Source organism: Petromyzon marinus, chromosome 5 (genome assembly GCF_048934315.1).
Source record: "Petromyzon marinus isolate PM22_M1 ecotype Great Lakes invasive population chromosome 5, UKy_Petmar_22M1.pri1.0, whole genome shotgun sequence".
NCBI lineage: Eukaryota > Metazoa > Chordata > Hyperoartia > Petromyzontiformes > Petromyzontidae > Petromyzon > Petromyzon marinus.
The window spans coordinates 18710511-18733519 of NC_133671.1; the positions used below are offsets into that span (position 1 = coordinate 18710511).

General features: G+C 45.5%; 1 protein-coding gene across 1 annotated transcript in view; it reads left to right on the plus strand.

The window, feature by feature from the left end:
• The first annotated feature begins 239 nt into the window (after positions 1-239).
• The window catches only part of SLC8B1 (solute carrier family 8 member B1), a 28735-nt gene continuing 5965 nt past the window's right edge, over positions 240-23009 (plus strand). Inside the window, exons 1-11 of the mRNA XM_032947238.2 lie at positions 240-1333; positions 9708-9860; positions 11045-11097; positions 13084-13141; positions 14385-14490; positions 15215-15382; positions 16115-16231; positions 17181-17240; positions 18155-18318; positions 19165-19306; positions 22619-22737. Coding sequence (XP_032803129.2) covers positions 1187-1333; positions 9708-9860; positions 11045-11097; positions 13084-13141; positions 14385-14490; positions 15215-15382; positions 16115-16231; positions 17181-17240; positions 18155-18318; positions 19165-19306; positions 22619-22737 — 1287 coding nt within the window. The 5' untranslated portion in view covers positions 240-1186. The remainder of the gene's footprint in view (positions 1334-9707; positions 9861-11044; positions 11098-13083; positions 13142-14384; positions 14491-15214; positions 15383-16114; positions 16232-17180; positions 17241-18154; positions 18319-19164; positions 19307-22618; positions 22738-23009) is intronic.

Here is a 23009-nt window from a genome sequence, read left to right on the forward strand (position 1 = left end):
ACCACCACCACCCCCCACCACCATCCACCACCACCAACACCCAACAACAACAACACCACCACCACAACACCCACCAACAACAACACCACCCCCCACCACCAACAACACCATCACCCCCCACCACCAACAACACCACCACCAACAACACCACCCCCCACCACCAACAACATCACCCAACACCACCCACCACCACCCCCCCCCGATCCTCCACGCACTCCCCCTGGGGTCTGCGAGGAGGACGCAGCATCACGCAGCACCACGGGGCGCGAAGTCGCAGCCGTAGAGAGACACAGACACACAGAGAGAGACAGAGAGAGACACAGAGAGAGACACAGACACAGAGAGAGACACAGACACAGAGAGAGACACAGACACACAGAGAGAGACAGAGAGAGACACAGACAGACACACAGAGAGATAGACAGAGAGAGACACACAGACACACAGAGAGACAGAGAGATAGACAGAGAGAGACACAGACACACAGAGAGACACACAGAGAGACAGAGAGACACAGACACAGAGAGACACAGACACACACAGACACATACACACACAGACACACAGAGAGATAGACAGAGAGACACAGAGAGAGAGACACAGACAGAGACAAACACAGAGAGAGAGAGAGACAGAGACACGGAGAGACAGAGAGAGACACAGACACACAGAGAGATAGACAGAGACACAGAGACACAAACACAGAGAGACACAGACACAGAGAGATAGACAGAGACACAAACACAGAGAGACACAGACAGACACACAGAGACACAGAGAGACACAGACACAGAGAGAGAGACACACAGAGACACAGAGAGAGACACACAGAGATAACTAAATAAAAAACACATCGATGAGCGAGTAGTATTACAGACGACTGGCAACAAATACGACAGATTTTTCTTTTTTTAAAGGCACTCTTAGCTACCACCGGCTGTGGTTGTTATTATTATTAATGGGGTTTGTGTGTGTTTAAAACCCCACAGCCGCTTCTATTTAAATGGGTCGTCGGTGTGAATATGGCACAACACGAGGACACTTGCCGGCGTTTACCAGCGCTACATTCTAGCCCTGGGCAGCACCGTCTGCATTAGTGGGGCCGCGCTCGCTACACGCTCGCAGGGCAAGGTTATTGTTATTATTTGCTGTTTTAGTTGTTGTTATTATTTTCTTGACCACGAGGATGATGTCCCCGCCGCCCCCGCCGGTGGTGGGTACGAGCCGACTCGCTGTGGTGGTGATGTTGTTGGTGATGATGGTGGTGGGGTCCGAGGCGTCGTCGGAACGTCGCGACAGCGCCCCCGATCCTCATTCATCATCGACATCGGAGGTGAGAGAGGTTGTAGTAGTACTAGTAGTCGTAGTACTAGTAGTAGTACTAGGCGTAGTAGTAGTAGTACTAGTAGTCGTCGTGGTGGATTCTTGAATCTGTCTGTGCGGAGCTTTTTGAGCGTTGAGCGCGCGAGATGTTCGCTCCCTTCTTCGCCTGGTGGTGCAAGGAGGAGGTCCTCAACATCACGCGTTTAAAGACTTAGTTAGCTGCTGTACATTCACACGATGGTGTTGGTGATGGTGGTGGTGATGGTGGTGGTGATGATGGTGATGGTGGTGATGATGATGGTGGTGGTGGTGGTGATGATGGTGGTGGTGGTGATGATGATGGTGGTGGTGGTGATGATGGTGGTGGTGGTGATGATGGTGGTGGTGGTGATGATGGTGGTGGTGATGGTGGTGGTGGTGGTGATGATGATGGTGATGATGGTGGTGGTGGTGGTGATGATGGTGGTGGTGGTGATGTGGTGGTGATGATGGTGGTGGTGGTGATGATGATGGTGATGATGATGATGGTGGTGGTGGTGATGATGATGGTGGTGATGATGGTGGTGATGGTGGTGGTGGTGATGGTGGTGATGATGGTGGTGGTGATGATGGTGGTGGTGGTGATGTGGTGGTGGTAATGATGATGATGATGGTGGTGATGATGATGATGGTGGTGGTGGTGATGGTGGTGATATGATGATGATGGTGATGGTGGTGATGATGATGGTGGTGATGATGGTGATGATGGTGGTGGTGATAATGATGGTGGTGATGATGATGATGGTGGTGATGATGAGGATGATGGTGGTGATGATGATGATGGTGGTGATAATAATGATGATGGTGGTGATGATGATGATAATGGTGGTGGTGATGATGATGGTGGTGATGATGGTGGTGGTGATGATGATAAGCCACTATAGTTGAGCTTATCATTTGCGAAGTGGGTCTTTTTACCTTGTAAAATTAAGACGACTTAATGGTTTTTTTGAATAGTTGCATCACCCACCCCTCACGTGCACGAAGAGTTGGGTTTTCTTAGTGATCTCCTGCTTCCTCCTCACAAGACAAACATTTCCGTGAACGGATTTACACCTCCGAACATTCCGATGTATCGACGAGTTTCGAGAACTTCAAGAAGGTCTCGAGACTCATCGATCAGTGAGTGGTGTTTCACCTTGTTGTAGAGTGGTGTTTCACCTTCACGTTGTTGATCAGTGAGTGGTGCTTCACGTTGTTGATCAGTGAGTGGTGCTTCACCTTCACGTTGTTGATCAGTGAGTGGTGTTTCACATTCACGTTGTTGATCAGTGAGTGGCGTTTCACCTTCACGTTGTTGATCAGTGAGTGGTGTTTCACGTTGTTGATCAGTGAGTGGTGTTTCACCTTCACGTTGTTGATCAGTGAGTGGTGTTTCACCTTCACGTTGTTGATCAGTGAGTGGTGTTTCACGTTGTTGATCAGTGAGTGGCGTTTCACCTTCACGTGCACATGATGAAAAAAAAACACCTGTAGGCAATGGGTCAGCCAAACTCTGGTAATCTGGGTGAACTTTAGTCCCATAGTCGTTTGTTTATAGAGATCCGCGGAAGCTGCCACTGCCATGTGAATCAGAATGCCCTCTCTTCAAACAACCCACATTGAGTCTCAACACCCCCCCCCCCCCCAAAACAAAAGCTATTTTTCACAGATGTCTGCACTGACCATAGTGGTGAAGTATGGTCAAACAACACCCATGACCAACAAGGCAGGGGAAGGCCCTTCTAGTAGTGGATTTACGAAAGAGATGTTACAAAATATTGTCAAGAAAATTCCTTGAAGATGGGCTACTGGCGGAAATATCCATGCGCCTCTTATTTCGTACCTTACGACCACTGAACAACTATTAGAGGAGTTTTACTTGTAAGCCATTTAAGTCGCTCAATTGCTTCGTCTGAAAGTTGGTGAATTTCAGATACATCGCCTGCACAAGTGTATATTTGGGGAAGTTTTATTTGGTCCACGGTTTGGTGTGTAGTAGCAACAGTTGCACACAGTGTTATCTTCCATTTGGGGATCTTGCGTGGTTTTGTGCAAACTTACCCAATTTTCATTGACAAGTGGAAGCTGGGCAGTGTTGGTGGTGGTGCTGCACATGCTGATCATGCTGATCACATATACGTGTTTGAGCACATTACTTGAAGCCCGCAAATTTGTCCCACGATATTTCAATGCTGAAATTCGTATCGTGCAGGGTTTTTGTGCGCGTTTCTAAAAAAATGGTCGGACAATAATTGTTCAGTTGTCTCAGAACTAATATTTGTATACAACATCAGGAAAACCAGTGGCATGTTGTCACCTGATCTGATTCTGCTGATACGACTCAAGACAGTTGAACCCAGTCGAAAGTTTAATTGCTGTTGGAAAACATTGGTCCAGAAGGCCAATAGGTTGATGGACTAACATTTTATTTTTCCAAAATGTATGTTCTTTTCGCACCGTACATAGCCAACCTTGCTAATCGGATGAGTATGGCAATGTTAAATCTTGATTTGAAGCTTTCGTGACTGCAGGAATCCATACTCTTTGGTTCTTTCGGTAAAGTCACGTAGGTAGAAAATAAATCACGACGTTTCGGGAGCAACACAAGAGGGCGACCGATTATGGTGATGTTGTTATACAGAATCTGTTTCGGCACCACTGTTCACGGTCCGTTTCATATTTAACCTTTTTTTGTTAACAAGGCACAAACCACTGAACATTTATTTGCTGTCCCAGATTTCCACTGTTTCTGCTCCTGTCCCAGAAATGCCATTGTACGAATAAATGACCATTCCCTTTGTGAGGCCAAATTACCATTTGTCTCTTGTTTCCCTTTGAAGTGTTAATATAGTATCAACAACAGGTCATGGACATTGTTTTGGCCACACGCATGGACATGCACGGATTAGTCTCTTTAATCAGCAGATCGACTCACAACAGGTGGTTTAGAAACCTAAGGCTAATGAATCCCAACAACAGAACAAGGGGAAAATAAGGAGGGGGGGGGGGGAGTGAAAGAAGGTTAAAGGGTTTTGTACAAAGTGTAATTATTTATCTTCTTTGGTTCTTTCGGTAAAGTCACGTAAAGTCACGTGACTTTACCGAAAGAACCAAAGAAGATGAATCATTGCAGTCACGAAAGCTTTAAATCGAAATGTAATTATTTACTCTGTAGTAAATGCAATTCTTAACATGCTAGCAAAAAGCGGTTCCAACACAATCTCTGACTCACCATTTAAAAAAAAAGCATCTTGAGATGCTTTTTAAATACCTTGTAACCTCACATCTATATCCAAGCTTAAAATATCAAATTATCCCAAGCTGTGAGAGAAAATAACAAGATAACCCTCCGTGGTGTTTCCCACTCTCCCATTACACCTGTAAGTGCCTTTATCCGATGGTGCTTCAAAGCCATCATCCCTATTACTGCCCTAAATGGGAAACATTTCCCATAGGTGACATTTTGTGCTCTGGCTCTTATTCATATCAGAGAGATGTGGAATATTCCAGTGTACATTTAAATTTTCAGGGCAGTGTTATTGACAAAGGTGTTAACTTATTGCTTTGTCCTTGTGGGCCAGTATCACACTTACGTTTTGTTCAATCACTCTTACTGGATTGAGTTTTTGTTTCCAGGAAAAAGAAGAGCTTTACAGCTCATCTGATTCCTCCAACATAAATATTCTAAGTTAAAGCTTTCATGACTGCAGGGATTCATATTCTTGGTTCTTTCGGTAAAGTCACGTAGAAGAGAAACAATAATATATTCTTACTATTTTGTTTCCCTTCTACGTGACTTTACCGAAAGAACCAAGAATATAAATATTCTGATTCTGATAACACAGAGGAATTGATCTTACTCCGCTGTTTCCTGCCGAGTAAAGGGAAGAGTCCTACAAGCCACGCTTTATTTTATGCACGTGTTGCGGCCACTTTAGTACCACATAGCTGTGCAGAAGTTGGCTGGCAAACATTTTTTTAGTTTTTATTTCTACGCAGGAAAGCGTTTCCTTGTCGTTCTGCTACTCTTCACCCCACCAACGTTCTGCTAATAAATATCCATTGGTGGTAGATTTACAATCAATTGACAGTAAATTCTGGCCACAATTGCTATAAGTATAGTTGTGTTTCCATCTCACTGTGTTACATTGTTAAGTAGCATAACACTGACCATAGCGAGCGATCCAACAATGCCCGCTTCTGGTGTTTTCTCGCTGCATCTCGAGACATTCACACTATCTGTAGACTCGCCATCCTCGCATTTATATATCGTTGCTTATCACCCTGCCAGAATATAATTAAACTACAAGTTTACTAATACTCCTGTTATCCGCAGTGATACTGGTGGGATTTGTTGGAGGGTCCTGTTGTACTCGTAGAGCCATTTTACGAATCTACTGCTGGATTATCCACACCGTGTAGATTGTTTGATCTTACTTCACCACGCTGGGCAGTGTGGTTTGTGAAGACGGCAAAGATAGATGTGGCGCATAGAAGTAGAGTACAATAATGGATTTTGCTGCACCGTCTTCTGCTACCATGTAGTAACAGCCCCGAAAGCTGCCTATGGAAAACCTGGCATGCACGGTGGTTACCTATCTAGTGGTGGGTCACCTCCTGGCTTTGACATTCCTCGAAGACACTGGTGTACAGTACCATGAACGGCATCAAAACATCAACAGGCCGATGTGCACATCTCATTCAGCATTTCAAAAATTAAAGACAAGCCGCAGTAATAATCCCACTGTGCAGTCTGCGCTCCTGAAATTGAGAAAAGAGCAAAAACTCGACAAACTCTTTCATTGAAGCCCTCTCGTGGCTAGCAGGCCTCAACATTTTCATTTAGCTTCTGAACGTAATGCCATGTGCAGGAATAAGAAGGACCTATCTCGCACACACTCTCTAGGATCAGCGTCTGATTAGCTTTTGAGATCTGACGAGATAAGGTCCATTCAATCTGGGTTGTGTGGTCATAGGCGGGTCCTGTTGTCTTGCGTCGCTTCTCCTCGAAAGTAACTCCTGATATCTGTGCAGTTATCCACAGATAAGCATGGCTAATACGATGTCTTATTAATTGAAATAGTATTGGATAAAGCCCTTAAGTTGGTGTTTCTGGGGGAAAACACTTCTGGGTGACTCACTTTAATCTTGAATACACATGGATAACAGGATGATGAGTTTCGCATTTTCTGCAGCCCATCACAGACAAATGGGGATAGGATGCATTTTCCACCGTTTCAGATAATGGGACAAGTCCACATGGTAACACATTTATGATGAGCAATTACGACAACTTGGAGGTTGAGTAGCACAACGAACGTCCATTTAATTCTGCCTCCAGTCACAAACACCGCTTGCAAATTACAAAATCATCACCACTTGGCAGGGCCCTCGACAGCTTTGCATTTCTGGAAAGTAAATACACGTGCAGTTTTGGCGCTTATATATCTCTTTTAGCTGTTATTAAACAGCTCCATATTAAAAAAAGTATAGTTTGAAGTGAAAATTCACCCGAGAGGTCCCGTCAAGTGTGGCTGTCATTTGTTAAAGTGGGAAAATTATTTATATTTTAAAGCGGGTATGTATGCATGTTGAACTTCTTTCGCAACCGTACGTAGCCAGTTATGTAAACAGGTACTGTACATCTATAAGAGGTTTTTTTGGGGGGTTGGATCGCGTAAATATATAAATGTGTTGTGAAACCCGCCACCACCCGACACAGCCAACTAGTTGGGGTTGTCACGTAAACAGAACGTGGACAATTGGCATTTCTAATCCAAAAAAAATTATGGATGATATTGGTCGCAAAAGCCTTCGTGTTAAAGGTGCTGTACAGGTACCGTTTATATATATGTGTACCCTATGTCAACACTCGTTTATCATGTTAACGCGAACCCCTTTCTCACTTTTATGCCCAATGGAGGCAGAGTGCGTAGACAATTAATTTCACAAAGTATCACGTGGAGGAACTGTGCATAGGGCTATGGAGTGACTGTCACCGTTGTCATACTTTTTATGTTTATATCGCTCCCTGTAGATGTCTCAGGGTCAGTTCTAGTTAGGTGCTCAGTGTGCCAATTCCGGTTAAAAATCAAATCGGAGTTTTAATTTTATCAGCTGTTTGAACTAAATCCGCAACTTTTTCTTTCATAAATCTTTCCTGGAGAAGAAACCAGGATTTATCAATCGGAGTCGGAAGCACCAACATTCTCCATCGACAAAAAAACCCCATCGTGGGTGCAACCATTAGCTGGAAAGATCACAGCCACAGGATGAGGAATTGGTTCTCACATTCCTCATTTGCGAGCCATTTGAAAAATAAAAATAAATCCATCTTTCTGAACCAGATTCAATTTTTTTTATACCTTTCTGGGTTTGTTGCTTCCACAGTGTCCCGAGCGAGGGTCATCTTCAATAAATGTCTTACCCCATTCAAACTTTAGTTTATACACTGCTGGTGCATCAACGCTACAGTCAGTGTCCTATAATGCATGGCACTGGGTCTATTTCCTGCTTTGATAAAGTATTTGACCAGTGAACGGTCCTCCCAAATACTCCACGTCCGTGATTTACACGAACAAACTCTTCAGTTAAGTTTATATTGAAGTACCCTGTGAGCCAAGAAGCTCTTAAGTCGTGTTTCATCAATAAAAACCACACCGTTTCCATGACAGAGATAAAACATAAGAGAAAATAAATGAATAATACAAATGAATACATTTAAAGAAGGGAAAAAAATTACGTAATTTCAAAAATATAATTAATCTTTGAGAATTTTTAACCAATTAAGGAATAAATATAAGTGCATGATAAGGCATAAAAAGTGCCAGTGGTAAAACACCGTTTCCCAAGAAACATTACATTTAAACAAAACTTCTGCAGTTCTGGGAGTGATAATCAGGTTACACCGAAAATTTGCAAACAAGTTACAACCTCGACCCAATTGGTGCTCGACCAGATGACGCCAAAAGGCGTACAGCTCAAAGACAATGCACTATCAAAGTAATGAGGGCTCGGGGTGAGCATCTACATAATTAGACCTCCTTTGCCAGTACCAAAATATAATAATAGGGTTTTTCCCCTTTTTTTTCTGGCAACAAAACTGAAACCTTTTTACGAGGATTCATGTCTGCATTAACCACAATACCTGCAGTCAAAATGCAAACAAAAAAACATACTATGATAATATATGCATTGTCCTTAAAACTGATTGGTCCACACCAAGGGACGGCTTTCTTTTGAGCCTCGACCCAATTGGTGCTCGACCAGATGACACCAAAAGGCTGCTTACTTGCATGGGGTCAAAATAATCGTATTTTCTACTTGTCAGTGCAAATAAAAGTGTGCATTGAAAAACGAGGGTTTTTTTTCCAAATGTTTTACTCAATGTGCTTACGTCTGCATATGTTCTATTCAACTAAATTGCAACTGTGTCATCTCGGTGAGGTAGCATGTCAACATATGAATATATTGTGAGGACTAAGTATATAATTTGTAAAAAAAAAAAATTCGTTCACAAAAGCATCAAAGACTTAAAAATGTCCTCCTCCACCACCGTCATAATCATCAGCCTTGATGTATCCACTGCTGGATAAAGGCCTCCACAAGCCATCGCCATCCCTCGCATTCTCGCGATGCAACAATTGTGAAATGAACAAAAAACACGTGCTGTATTTATTAAAGTGGCAGCAGTATTGGGTGTATTATAAGCAGGTTAAGATAAATAAATAAATGGCCTTCGGCGGCAGGCAAGGGGGAGATTGCACGTTATATTTAAGGGTTTGCGCAACACCAAACTGCAGCATACATCTCGTGCTTTGGGAGCTGCAAGGGTAAAAAGGGGCAGCCCTGCAATTGCTTTCTCACGCCACTGCTGGTAGGAAGGCCGTCCACTGGAGGAAGCTTTGGAGAGCCTCTCTAGAGGCTATTTGATTAACTTTTTCGTACCATTTCACCCTGGGCAGGTATCTTACAAAGGGTGGGAGTACTTACACTTCACCCCATCACACGTGACCTGCCAATCGATCGACTGACCGGCGGTGTACCCATTTATACTGCTGGCTGGACAGAGGTGGGGGGGGGGGGGAGATATAAGGAAATTGCCCATTGTTTATCAACTGCTACGCCGGTAGATCGGACCATCGACCTCTAGATTGCAAGTCCAATGCACTAACCATCAGAAAACCGTATCATCCAAACCATGCAATCATATTATTTTCAGGCAGAGAGACTCCTTGAGATTTCTGCCGGCAATCGCTGTTGTAACAACTGGACATCTGCGAAAAAGAGCTTGTTGCTCATCGGATTCCTCCAGCATAAATATTGTTCTGAACTTCTCCTCTGCGTGCCGTCGTCGCTTGCAGTGCCGCGACTACCGGAGCATCAACGTGTCGGAGCGATGCCACTTTGTCAACAGCACGCCCGACTGCAAGATCCACGATGGGTACTTCGACTACGTGCACATCGCCTTCTGCAACTTCCCGGCTCGCATGCTGCCGCTGCCCATGACACTCTACGTGAGGCCGTCCCCCCCCCCCCCCCCCCCGCAATAACCACAAGTGTCTTGCGAGTGTTCCCGTTTTTTCGTTTTTGTCCAATGGTGTAAAAGTATGTGGTCCGGTGGCACAACGTTTAGAGCGGCGCGGCAGCTTGCAATCAGAAATGTGTGTTGTATTTCTGGATGTTGCCCTCTCAGCTACTTTTTACTCCAGGGTCAGTACATTTAATACAGTTGGGCCTGCCGCCATAGGAATGTGGAATTTCGAGCACCAGCTTAGGGCTGTAAACGTGAGATAGGTGCCTCCCGATGCTTGTCTACGTGGGAAACCGCTTAAGAATGTTTTTTTGTCAGGTTACAGTACTCGTACATCTTGTGAGCAAAGATGTTGTGTTGTCAGTGAATTGGTAAAATTGTACTATACTCTCACGCATTACAGCGGTTACAGTGCCCACATTTTGGTGGGATCTGTATGGGTAAGCCCTCACATTAAACGCCTGCCAAATCTTCCAAACCGTTACGCCAGCAATAAAGCGACAATGCTCATCCCGTCCCTATTATACAGTAACATTACTGCATATAATGAATAACATAGGCCATCAATTCTTATACTGGTAGGAACCTCTGGTTACACCAGCCCACAGGGGATTATTGTGTCCGTCCGTTGTGCATCCAAAAATGGGAGGAGAGGGGCTGGGTGGGGAGGGTGGGGAGGGGCTGGGTGGGGAGGGTGGGGTTGGGTGGGGAGGGAGGGGCTGGGTGGGGAGGGTGGGGTTGGGTGGGGAGGGTGGGGTTGGGTGGGGGGTGGGAGGGGCTGGGTGGGAAGGGGCTGATCACCCCGTGGTGCCCTTATAAAACTCAACGTTTAACCTACTCACGCCGGCTTGTGCCCGCACTCACAGTCGGGCATATTTGCAGAATACACCACGTGGTGGTGCCGCCGTTGACCCTGGCCATTGACCGAGCAACCCAACGTTCCTACCAGCTCCCTCCGCAGGAATGTGTTCTTAAGCCAAAAAGGCAGTTACATCACTTGTGGTAGACTAGTTGTCTTTCCAACGGCATGCGACTCACGTGAATGCCTGCCTTCTCACTTCACAATGATAAACTAGAGCAAGCCGGGCACCTGACGCAAGTGTGCAAAGTTCCTTCCGTTTAAGTGTAAAATCTGCTTGCGATTTCCATTTCCTCCGTCTGGCACAGGGCTTGTGGCTGCTCGTGCTGTTCGTCGCCACGTCTACGACCGCCGAAAACTTGTGAGTCGGCTTAGCCCCGGCACTCTGCTGTAACAGTTATTCATATGGATATTACAGACGTGGCATTGTCGTCTCTCCGTGGCCCAATGCCACTCGGGTAATGGCAATGAGAAGCCACCCTGCCCTGCCCCCCCCCCCCCCCCCCCCGGGTCTAATGTGCCGCTACAGATGGCTCCTTTTAACTACCGTTTGCAATCCCCCCCCCCTCTCTCTGACCATAGCCACTGAAACGAGTCGCTTCAGCGTGACAATTCGCTCGTGGCACTGACTTTTGCATGTTATTTTGAAACTGTCGTAAACGTGTAATATAACGGTTCCACTGTGCATCGTATTGGGCTGGCTATGACGCCAACTACTCGAGATCAGTTCCCATTTATGGGTAATAGCAGTTGCGAGTGGTATCCGAACTGGTCTTGGCCAACGCAATCCATGAACCCACACTGACCAGCTGTGATGTAATATGGTTGGCACACACCTCTGACTGATGTTGCATGTGGAGGCCTTCCTCCAGCAGTGGATTGACAAATTGGCTAAACTGGACTAAGCTGACCATGCCTTTGTGTTTAATCAACCTTTCCCACAACAAACCAAATAGTTCTCAGCCTTTCCGTCACACAGCCACCGAGTTGGATTAACCATTGCCAAGGGGTGGATTAGCATCTCAATTCCGGGACGGTGATAGTAAAATAATGTTACTCTATTACTCTTTGGTTCTTTCGGTAAAGTCACGTGGGTAGAAAAATAAAATAAAACCTCTTACGTGACTTTACCGAAAGAGCCAAAGAGTATGGATTCCTGTAGTCATGAAAGCTTCAAATCAAGATTTTACTCTGTTAGGAGAGTATAGATTTACCAATGATGCGACCACCCTCATTTTAAAACTCAAAATGCTCATTCGCATGGTTTCGGAGAATATAACTAATAAAATAATATATTTGATACAGTACTGTGACGTGATACGTGAAGCGTGATGGGAGGACTGAGCCCGTGCTCACAATTGCCACGTTTTGCGGTCTAGAAATCACCTTGTGTGTATTGTGTAGCCTTTTGTTAATCTACTGCTGGATGAAGGCCTCTCCACGGCATGTGGTTCGTGGGGGTTAATTGACCATACTTCGCTATGCTGGTCATTGCGGTTTGGTGAAGGAGGGACCCCAGGACTGATTCGGATATCACTTGTTGTGGGTGGAATCTAAAAAATAAAAATGAGCTAACAATGTCTCCTTCACATATCCCTCTCCACACATAATTTTTTTTTTTACACCCAATCGGCCTTCTGGGAGTGCACAATTTCAGCAGCATTGATTCAATACAACCAAGTTCTGGATTTGTTTGAACTCTGTCTCATCAGAGGCCAGGGTTCATTAACCCTACCCATCTGACTGTTCATTAGCAGGCTTGCTTATCCCATTAAGTCAACATTGATTAGTTTGTTGTCCTTGCACCTCCGATTAGCACGGTTGGCTACGTTGGGTGCGAAAGAAGTTCTACATACAGTGCATACGTGGGCATGCCGTGAATCAGCTAGCTCCTCAGTCTCCCTTGCAAAGTTCGAATCGACCTGATAAAAATATATATATATAATTATTATGCCCAATGTTTAAACAGGATAAGCGGAGACTGAAGAGAGTCCTGCATTAGGATGTTTGGCCGATGTAGGAAGAAACCCATTTATACAAGGGGAAAACACTCAAAGCTTTGCACAGATAGATGCAAGAAAGCATTGCTGTGGCAACATCTGGTTACCTCTCAGCCTAAATCTGGTATTCCCAGGCAGCCTCTCATCCAAGTACTATGCAGACTCAACTCTGCTTCCGGGATCCGATGAGATTTGGTGTGTCCAGGGCGACTTGGTACAAGGCAAAGTTTCATTCGTAAACGTTTCAATCAACAACTCATTCATATTCGAGAGTACAATTCAAATTAACGCTGCGTTGCTTTTCCTAAAAATTTATTTTAAAATCGACGTGCATCTCTCTCCTGCAGCTTCTGCCCGGCCCTGGAGTCCATCTCGCACTCATTGCATCTCAGCCACAACGTGGCAATATCCTTTTTCCTGCGAGTGTGCGCGTTAATATCGGCGAGCGGCAGGGCCTTTGGCTTTATTTGGCATGGGGCTGGGTGTATTTCCACATAGGTCTCCGATAGGGAATCTGCCGCTGGTAAACTGGAGACGCGCGCAAGCGGTAACGGCCTGCGGGCCCTCTCCGTAGTGGGGGGGAGGGGGTGGAGGGGACAATACCCCAGTGCAAAAACTAAAAGCCATAAAACCCCTTTTTGTAAATCACTGACCACGAATATCACAGTGGGAATGCGACTCTGGCCAGGAGATTAAAAGCAACAGCGTGTACAGTGAATCCATGCCGACGGTTGGGAGCGTCCACGTTCATTTCTCCTTTAGTCCGGATTTGACGGGCAGTCCACATTCCTTTACAGGCGCCCTGTTGTGTCAGGCTTGTTTGTGAATAAACACGTGATGGGAGTCCCCACACATCAGTTTCGCAAGTTAAAATTCTAACGGCTGTTTTATCTTCCCTCGCCCACCCAGCAAGCATCAGTCTACCCCCCTTGCCACCCCATGCCGTTGTTGTTGCAAGGGAAGTTGGCAGAAGTTCAGGCTGGGAATTAACCAATTCAGCTGAATTGCGCTTTTGAATTGGATTCATTCCGATCTGGGGGGACATGTCTGCATGGCTGATGCTATCTTTTCGTCTCCATACCAGGGACACCAAGTTGTTTAGTCTCAATTAATTTCTTAATTGTGGTCCTGGAACATCAATGTCCAGTGGAACAATGCAACATTCCTGTCTTTTGAATAGAATTTGTCTTGCTAGTTTGGTTTCTTCTAAGCTCTGAAGAAAATTAAAGGTCTTACTGCAATACTGAAATGGATTCTAGAACATAAAAAGAAACTTGCACCCTAACCTTTTCCTTTCAAACAAAATAATTAGCAGTGTCTTGGTAGCTAAATTAATTTGAAACACATTCGATGAAACGACAGCGTTTCAAAAACATACATACCATCTCCATTGTTTAAATCGCAGTTCAAACTTGTGGGTAATTTGCGATAAATTTACCCTGGACTAATTTGTCGGTTCTCTTTATCACTGTCTTAAGCTTTCAAGAATAAGTATCTGCTGGCATAATTTTAATGATATGCGTGTGCTAGATCAGGTTTTTGAGAAAACGGTGGTTTGTTACATAAGGTGCCGCTTGGTCTCAGTCCGTGGGCTTGCGTGTGCCGCGCGCGACAATCGAAGTGTTCCTTGACAGCCCTCTCGGTGCACGGCGTGACGCTGCTGGCATTTGGCAATGGCGCCCCGGATGTCTTCAGCGCCGTGGCCGCCTTCTCCGACCCCCGCACGGGTGGCCTGGCTATCGGGGCCCTGCTCGGTACGTGCGTCTGTGATTTGTGGACAACCGTGAAAACGCGAGGCCAGCGTCTTCTCGGGCTGCGCCGCCTGTGTCTCTTCGCCAACGTGTGCTCGGAAATCGTCGCCTGTGTCTCTTCGCCAACGTGTGCTCGGAAATCGTCACCTGTGTCTCTTCGCCAATGTGTGCTCAGAAATCGTCGCCTGTGTCTCTTCGCCAACGTGTGCTCAGAAATCGTAGTGGCATCAGGAATAGTAGTCATGTTTCTAAAAACCAGGTGAGAGCCCACCACAGACCAACAGCCTCTTAAAAAATAAGACAGCTCACAAAAAAACAATGCAAAACATTGCGCATGAAAAAATTGCAGCGTACGGTCGAATGATCAAGCAAAAGGAAACAACAAGCCGGTGTTGTACGAAAAATGCGGCAATCATGTGGCTTTCAGTTTAAAATAGTAGTAGTTGTTCTCAATAAAATACTATAAGACAGAAGATAATGTTCAAAGTCCTTGCATTCATAATTTCTAAACAATTAGTGCAATTCGTGCCACTAAAAACGTTATTTGATCTCAGAAGAGATGAAACATTAATCCTCGTGCTCGGTGGCACAGAACGAGCGGTTTCACGTGACGGGGTCAGAGTCCTCATGCACACATTTGATTGTCGAACGCCCTGCGACTTCTTGCTTGCCCCCCCCCCCCCCACCGTGTGTGACCCCGTGCATGACCCCGTTGTCACGTGCCCAGGCGCGGGGATCTTTGTGACGACAATCGTCGCCGGCAGCGTGGCCTGGGTTGACCACTTCTTCATCCCATCGCGCCCGTTCCTGCGTGACCTTGTCTTCTACCTGGTCGCGGTGTTCTGGACGTTCTTCGTGCTCTACCGGGGTCACATCAACATGGGCGAGTCAATCGGTACGTTGCCCGTTCTGCTCTGCTGCCCCCATATCCCGGAACTCCACCCCCCCCCCCGCTTTCTGTGCTCCGTTTCTTTCCAGCATGACATTTAGACGCGACACTGTATCAATCCAAATTGCATCGTAGCAAACGCAAGAATGGCAATATAGCGATTTCCGTCCCACGCGTATGCAACATAGCAGGTTTCCAATTCACTTTTTCATTTGAATAAGTGCTGTTTACTCAAGTCAATAGGACGGTTCAACATGTATCCTATTTGTCAAACCGGACAAAGATGTGTGTGGGTCCTTCATGTCAAGTAAATGTGTACTGTAACAAAAAACATGCTTATATCACAGCACACGACGCCAATAGCAGACACTGAAAATAAACAGTTCCGTTTCAGAAAATGGTAACCGAGTAAACGTTTTCAAATAAATCACGGATATTTAGATTCAAATAAGTTGCGTTATTTCATATACTTGTCAATGGAAACCCAGTAATAGGCACACTTAAGCTGGCTAAATACAACAGCTCTATTAATGTGGTGAACTCCGCATCCCTTGTAAAAAAAAAACCTGTGCCAGGATTATTTCCGCCATAAGCAAGCCTTTTGTTTTTGTAATCACAGCGACCTTTAAGACTTCTTGTTTGTGGGTTGATCACATGTATGTTGAATTTCATTCACACCGTACATAGCCAACCATGCTAATCGGTTGGTTCTTGGTTGTCTTTGTGCGACGTCACAAGGGTACCTGGGCCTGTACGGAGGCTACGTCGCGACGGTGCTCATTGGCAGCTGGATTTACAAGCGGCAGAAAGCCACGTGGTTCTCGCAAGGCACGCTGCCCGATTACGAGGGGCCTGGTATGTGCGCCGCCCGCACGCAGCACACCGCCCACACGCAGCACACCGCCCACACGCAGCACACCGCCCACACGCAGCACACCGGAGGGGGCGGGGGAGGACGGGTGCAGCCACACTCTAGAAGTTGAGGAGCGTCCTTCACTAAAGTGAACGGTTCCAGTCCCATTATTAGTCAGATTACAGATCATGACGTTTGCCTCTGCCCCACCTGCCCCGTTAGTCACAGATAAGAGTTCTGCTTAGATTAAAACTATACAAAATTCTACAAAACTACTGGCTAATACTGAATGAGTACCGAGTGTACTGTTTAAAGGTGTAGCATCATCAGCATTTACGTCACCTTATTGAAAGGGAGAAAAACGCAGACTCCAAAAATACTAAATAATTTTTTGTTACAATGTTGCATCTGCAAGTCATGTCTAAAAAAATATTGGGGGTTTTGGACAACCATGACACCCACCAGTGGCTGCCCCCCCCCCTCAACTGAGGGAACAGCTCCATATGACATCGATTTGCGTGGGGCAAATTAAACAAATAGGTTTTCCTCCTCATGCAACACACCCAAAAACTGTCCGTTTTGCACGATTATTCTAGCAAAGGTGTATTACGAGGTGAATATGGCCGATGACCAAATCACCCAAAATGTACCCGATTGTCAAACCTTAGAACCTAAGCATATTTAAACTGGATAACGCATGGATGGGTGAGCACGATGTAAAACAGGCTGCAGCGCCAAGTGGTGGGCAGTCAAGGGCGGTGCAGAAAAATCCAATATTGTATTGTACTTCTACGATTCCACTTCTTTCCAACCCAGGTTTAACCATCGCACACCGACTCGTGTGGTGAAGTATGGCTCGATGACCCCTATGAGCACTGACAGGCTTTCATTCAGCAGTGTATTGACAAAAGGATGGTAATGATGCGATGCAATGTTTTTCCTCCGCTTTAGTTGACCTCAGCGACGATGATTACGACGAACCTCGGCGGCGTGTCGCCAGCATTCAGCAAGGTTTGCCGATGCACTGCCCGGTCCAAACATAGAACACGTCAACAATGAGCCATCATCCCCTTAAATAAAAAGGACATTGCAAAGAAGCATGGGACAGGACCAAAGTACATTGGCCAAAACATCACGAGATTTTTTTAACGATCTCATACAATATACTAGTCTAATTGACATCATTCAGTCGCGATCAAATCTCAAAGAGTCGATTATTTGTACCATTGTGATACAGACTCTGTGGTCTCCATGACCCTGCACGGTGTCTATGAACCTACTGCGTAAAAAAACAATTCGAACATGCACTAATCAAATCTTGTATAGTGAACAAACACATCTGTTATTGCTTCAGTCATTCATTGCATCACCTTCCGCTATCGCACAAAATGCATTTCTTTGATATTTATAACACCCGGCAAACCTCAGCTTTTCCTTGGGGTTACTTGGCCTTGACAAAAAGAGGAACACGTGTGTGGGTTTGTGCAGGACACAGTTGCTTGGAGGAGTGATAGCAGATTAACGAGACTCCCGAGGAAGGAATGGCAACCAAAGGAATGACACATGCCTGAGAGGGCGACTTCCACGGAGATTGAGTGATCAACTCAGAATAAAAACTGTTTTACTATGAGGGATGCCGACGACCTGGGGAGGCTTTTATCCATCCGTGGACAGAGAGTGTCTGCTGCTCATGATGAAAAAGTTCCAATACTGCTATTAATCTAATTTATGGTTGCTGAGCACAGGTGCCAAGCAGCCAGCAACAGATAGCACTATTAAAGTTTGCATCGGTATTATTGAACCGAAAAGGGGTTATAAATATTTGGCAAAATAGACGAGCCCATGGGAGGGAAGTAGAATAAAGAGAAACGTTTTGACCGACCGTGACATTGCTAACCCGGAGTTGAACCCTGAACCCGTCGCAGTGGTGGGGGACCTGAGCGAGAGCCTGCCACTGCTGGGTGTGCCATCGGGCCCCACGCTGGCCTGCGGAGGGAAGCTCTACCGCTTCCTGCTTTCTTTGTCGCCGCTCGACCCCGCGGAGTGGAGGCGGCGAGGATACATCTGGAGGTTACTCAAGGTCGTCGTGGTGAGGCTGGGAGACATTCCCTGAGCGTTACCGCTCACCGTTTCGACGCTCGGCCGCTTACCCATGCACGTAACCGAATAATAGGAGAGGGTAGTAAGCATTTGTTTGGGTTCGGTTGCGTAAAATATAAATGTGTTGTTAAGCCGCCGCCACCACTCGATACAGACAATTTTTTAGGTTTGTCACAAAATGTGCCAATTAGTTACTTCTTTAGCACACTGGTGTGTTGGAGAGAAAAAGCCACAACATTTACAATTTGAGTCCGACGTTTCGCTGGTGATTATAACCAGCTTCATCAGCTGGTTGTGGGTTTAATCTTCAACACACGGGTGTGCTGAAGTAGTAACTAATTAGCAAGTTTTGTTTACATGACAAACTTACTAATTGGCTGCGTCGGGTGGTGGTTGGTTAACGACACATTTATATTTTTACGCAATCTAATCCAAAAAACCTTTATTATGGAAAACGATCGCAAAAGCCTACGTGTTAAACTAATGGTAAAGGTGCGGCCCAGCAATTGCTTGCTCACATCAAGATTTGCGGAAGGGTCTCGCACCCAGTGTTTTTGGCCTATTCTTCTACACTGGCCATACGTCTTGGAAAAGATGGGAGTAGTACTCGTACTTTACCCCACCACAATAGTGCCCTCTGTCTTACCCAGGAAAGCCTTAGTCTCATCCGATTTTCAGGAGGTCCTGCGCAGTAGGATGTTTGGGCCAATTCCACCGCGCCATCACTCTCCCATGCGATACTAATTTCGTTAACGCTGCTGCTGCTGCTGTTACAAGTTATCTCCGTCTCTATTCCCTCCGCAACAAGTTCTCACGGTCTCTTTTCCCCCCGCAGCTGCCAGTGGAGCTGCTGCTGATTCTTACGGTGCCCGTGATGAACGTGATGCACGAGGACCGCAAGTGGAATCGCCCACTCAACTGCCTGCAGCTGATGACGGGGCCTCTGGCCGCTCTCTACTCCCTGAACGGGGGGCTCTGTAAGTCGACTCGAGATCCCCCCCCCCCCCGCGACTGTGCAAGGCGCTAAAATGCCGAGCCAAACGCTTGCCCTCGTCTCGTCGAATGTTTTTCAGCGAGGTAGCCCGGGTGACTTGGAGGTCATGACACTGGGCCCGGGCGTTGCTGACATCCTGGGTTTGAAAGCGGGTTTCAGCCCCCCCCCCCCCCCCCACCTGTGATTAAATCGTGTTCTCAGGTGTACAGAGTTGATAGGTTTTCAGCATTTTCACAAAGGACTGAACAACAACAAAAAATCCATCGCATTAAAGTCTGGTTCTGCACATGAGTTGGATCATTTGTATGTATGTTGAACTTCTTTCGCATCATACATAGCCAGCCGTGCTTATCGGAGGTGTGGGGGGAAGGACAACACATTTACACAAAAATCAGTTCAAAAGAAATTCGTTTTAAATCTAGATTTAAACATTGAAACCAAAACGTTGTTTTGACTTATGTTATGAATGCTAATCTCATAGCATTATCGCGATGCCACGATGACATGACTCCTGTGCGCTTTAATACGTCAATGCAGTAATATCACGAGTGTAATGGTAGTGCTCAATCGTGATCTTTTGAAAAAATCATTAATGAGGCTTCAAACTGGTGTTGGACATCCTGCAACACACAGCCTAGATATGTACCTGTACAGTGAGGGAAACAAGTATTTGATCCCCTGCTGATTTTGTACGTTTGCCCACTGACAAAGAAATGATCAGTCTATAATTTTAATGGTAGGTTTATTTGAACAGTGAGAGACAGAATAACAACAACAAAAATCCAGAAAAACGCATGTCAAAAATGTTATAAATTGATTTGCATTTTTATGAGGGAAATAAGTATTTGACCCCTCTGCAAAACATGACTTAGCACTTGTTGGCAAAACTCTTGTTGGCAATCACAGAGGTCAGACGTTTCTTGTAGTTGGCCACCAGGTTTGCACACATCTCAGGAGGTATTTTGTCCCACTCCTCTTTACAGATCTTCTCTAAGTCATTAAGGTTTTGAGGCTGACGTTTGGCAACTCAAACCTTCAGCTCCCTCCACAGATTTTCTATGGGATTAAGGTCTGGAGACTGGCTAGGCCACTCCAAGATCTTAATGTGCTTCTTCTTGAGCCACTACTTTTGTTGCCTTGGCCGTGTGTTTTGGGTCATTGTCATGCTGGAATACCCATCCACGACCCATTATCAATGCCCTGGCTGAGGGGAGGTTCTTACCCAAGATTTGACGGTACATGGCCCCGTCCATCGTCCCTTTGATGCGGTGAAGTTGTCCTGTCCCCTTAGCAGAAAAACACCCCCAAAGCATAATGTTTCCACCTCCATGTTTGACGGTGGGGATGGTGTTTATTGGGGTCATAGGCAGCATTCCTCCTCCTCCAAACACGGCGAGTTGAGTTGATGCCAAAGACCTCCATTTTAGTCTCATCTGACCACAACACTTTCACCCAGTTGTCCTCTGTATCATTCAGATGTTCATTGGCAAACTTTAGATGGGCATGTATATGTGCTTTCTTGAGCAGGGGGACCTTGCGGCTGCTGCAGGATTTCAGTCCTTCACGGCGTAGTGTGTTACCAATTGTTTTCTTGGTTTCTATGGTCCCAGCTGCCTTGAGATCATTGACAAGATCCTCCCGTGTAGTTCTGGGCTGATTCCTCACCGTTCTCATGATCATTGCAACTCCACGAGGTGAGATCTTGCATGGAGTCCCAGGCCGAGGGAGATTGACAGTTCTTTTGTGTTTCTTCCATTTGCGAATAATCGCACCAACTGTTGTCACCTTCTTACCAAGCTGCTTGGCAATGGTCTTGTAGCCCATTCCAGCCTTGTGTAGGTCTAAAATCTTGTCCCTGACATCCTTGGAGAGCTCTTTGGTCTTGACCATGGTGGAGAGTTTGGAATCTGATTGATTGCTTCTGTGGACAGGTGCCTTTTATACAGGTAACAAGCTGAGATTAGGAGCACTCCCTTTAAGAGTGTACTCCTAATCTCAGCTCGTTACCTGTATAAAAGACACCTGGGAGCCAGAAATCTTTCTGATTGAGAGGGGGTCAAATACTTATTTCCCTCATTAAAATGCAAATCAATTTATAACATTTTTGACATGCGTTTTTCTGGATTTTTTTGTTATTCTGTATCTCACTGTTCAAATAAACCACCATAAAAATTATAGACTTATCATTTCTTTGTCAGTGGGTAAACGTACAAAATCAGCAGGGGAACAAATACTTTTTTCCCTCACTGTATCACCATCACAGGAGCTGCATGCTTTCTATAGTGTCCTCAAGTACCGAGTTGGATTTTATTATCACCTGTTCTAGCAGCTCCAAAACATAAATCTGAGGCCAAGTTCTCACCTAATGCTGCTCCCTCACCATTATCATCATGATAAGAGAGTTTTCCCCTTTTTTCTGGCAACAAAACAGCTGCGTTAAGATGTTAAAACACCAAACTGAATCCTTTTACAAGGAATCACGTCTGCATTAACCACAATGATTGTGGTCAGAATGCAAACAAAAAACGCTGATAACATATGCATTGTCCTTGAAACTGACTGGTCCACACCAACCAACATCTTAACACCTGTTTTGTTCCATTAGACCTCCTTTGCCAGTACCAAAATGTAATAATAGGGTTTTTCCCCCTTTTTCTGGCAACAAAACTGAAACCTTTTTACAAGGATTCATGTCTGCATTAACCACAATACCTGCAGTCAAAATGCAAACAAAAACATACTATGATAAAATATGCATTGTCCTTGAAACTGATTGGTCCACACCAAGGGACGGCTTTCTTTTGAGCCTCGACCCAATTGGTGCTCGACCAGATGACGCCAAAAGGCGTACAGCTCAAAGACAATGCACTATCAAAGTAATGAGGGCTCGGGGTGAGCATCTACATCATTAGACATCCTTTGCCAGTACCAAAATGTAATAATAGGGTTTTTCCCCTTTTTTTCTGGCAACAACTGAAACCTTTTTACAGTTTCAAGGACAATGCATATATTATCATAGTATGTTTTTTGTTTGCATTTTGACTGCAGGTATTGTGGTTAATGCAGACATGAATCCTTGTAAAAAGCTTTCAGTTTTGTTGCCAGAAAAAAGGGGAACAACCCTATTATTACCTGTTTTGTTGCCAGAAAAAAATGGGAAAACCCTATTATCATATTTTGGTACTGGCAAAGGGACGTCCCATGACATTATCATAATCTAAACATATTCTTGATATTGTGCATATCGTAAACAAATAACGCTATGCGTGTCCCGTGCTTCTGTCCCCGTGTCCAGACTTCATGTTACCTGTGGGTGGTACCCTTCCGCTCTGGAGCCTGATACTGGCTATTGGCTGCCTGCTGGCCGTCGTAGCCTTCATCACGACCAGCGAGCAACCGCCAGCCTTTCAGCTAGTGAGTCCGTTGCCCCTCAACGCCTCACACTGCGCGCACACTTACGTAATTTGTCAACTTGCCCAAGCGCGAGCACTGTCATCGAGCAGTGGGACCGCAATATTTCGTAACGTGCGAAGGATGTTCCTCATCGGTCTGCACAGTGACGAGAGCGGACTTCTTAAGTGGTAAGAGGCAGGTGAAGGCCATGAGATTAGTTGGTGAGCAGGAAGCAGCCCATTAAGGAAGAAGTTAAACAGTGCCAAGACCATGTTTAGGTATCGCGATTAACG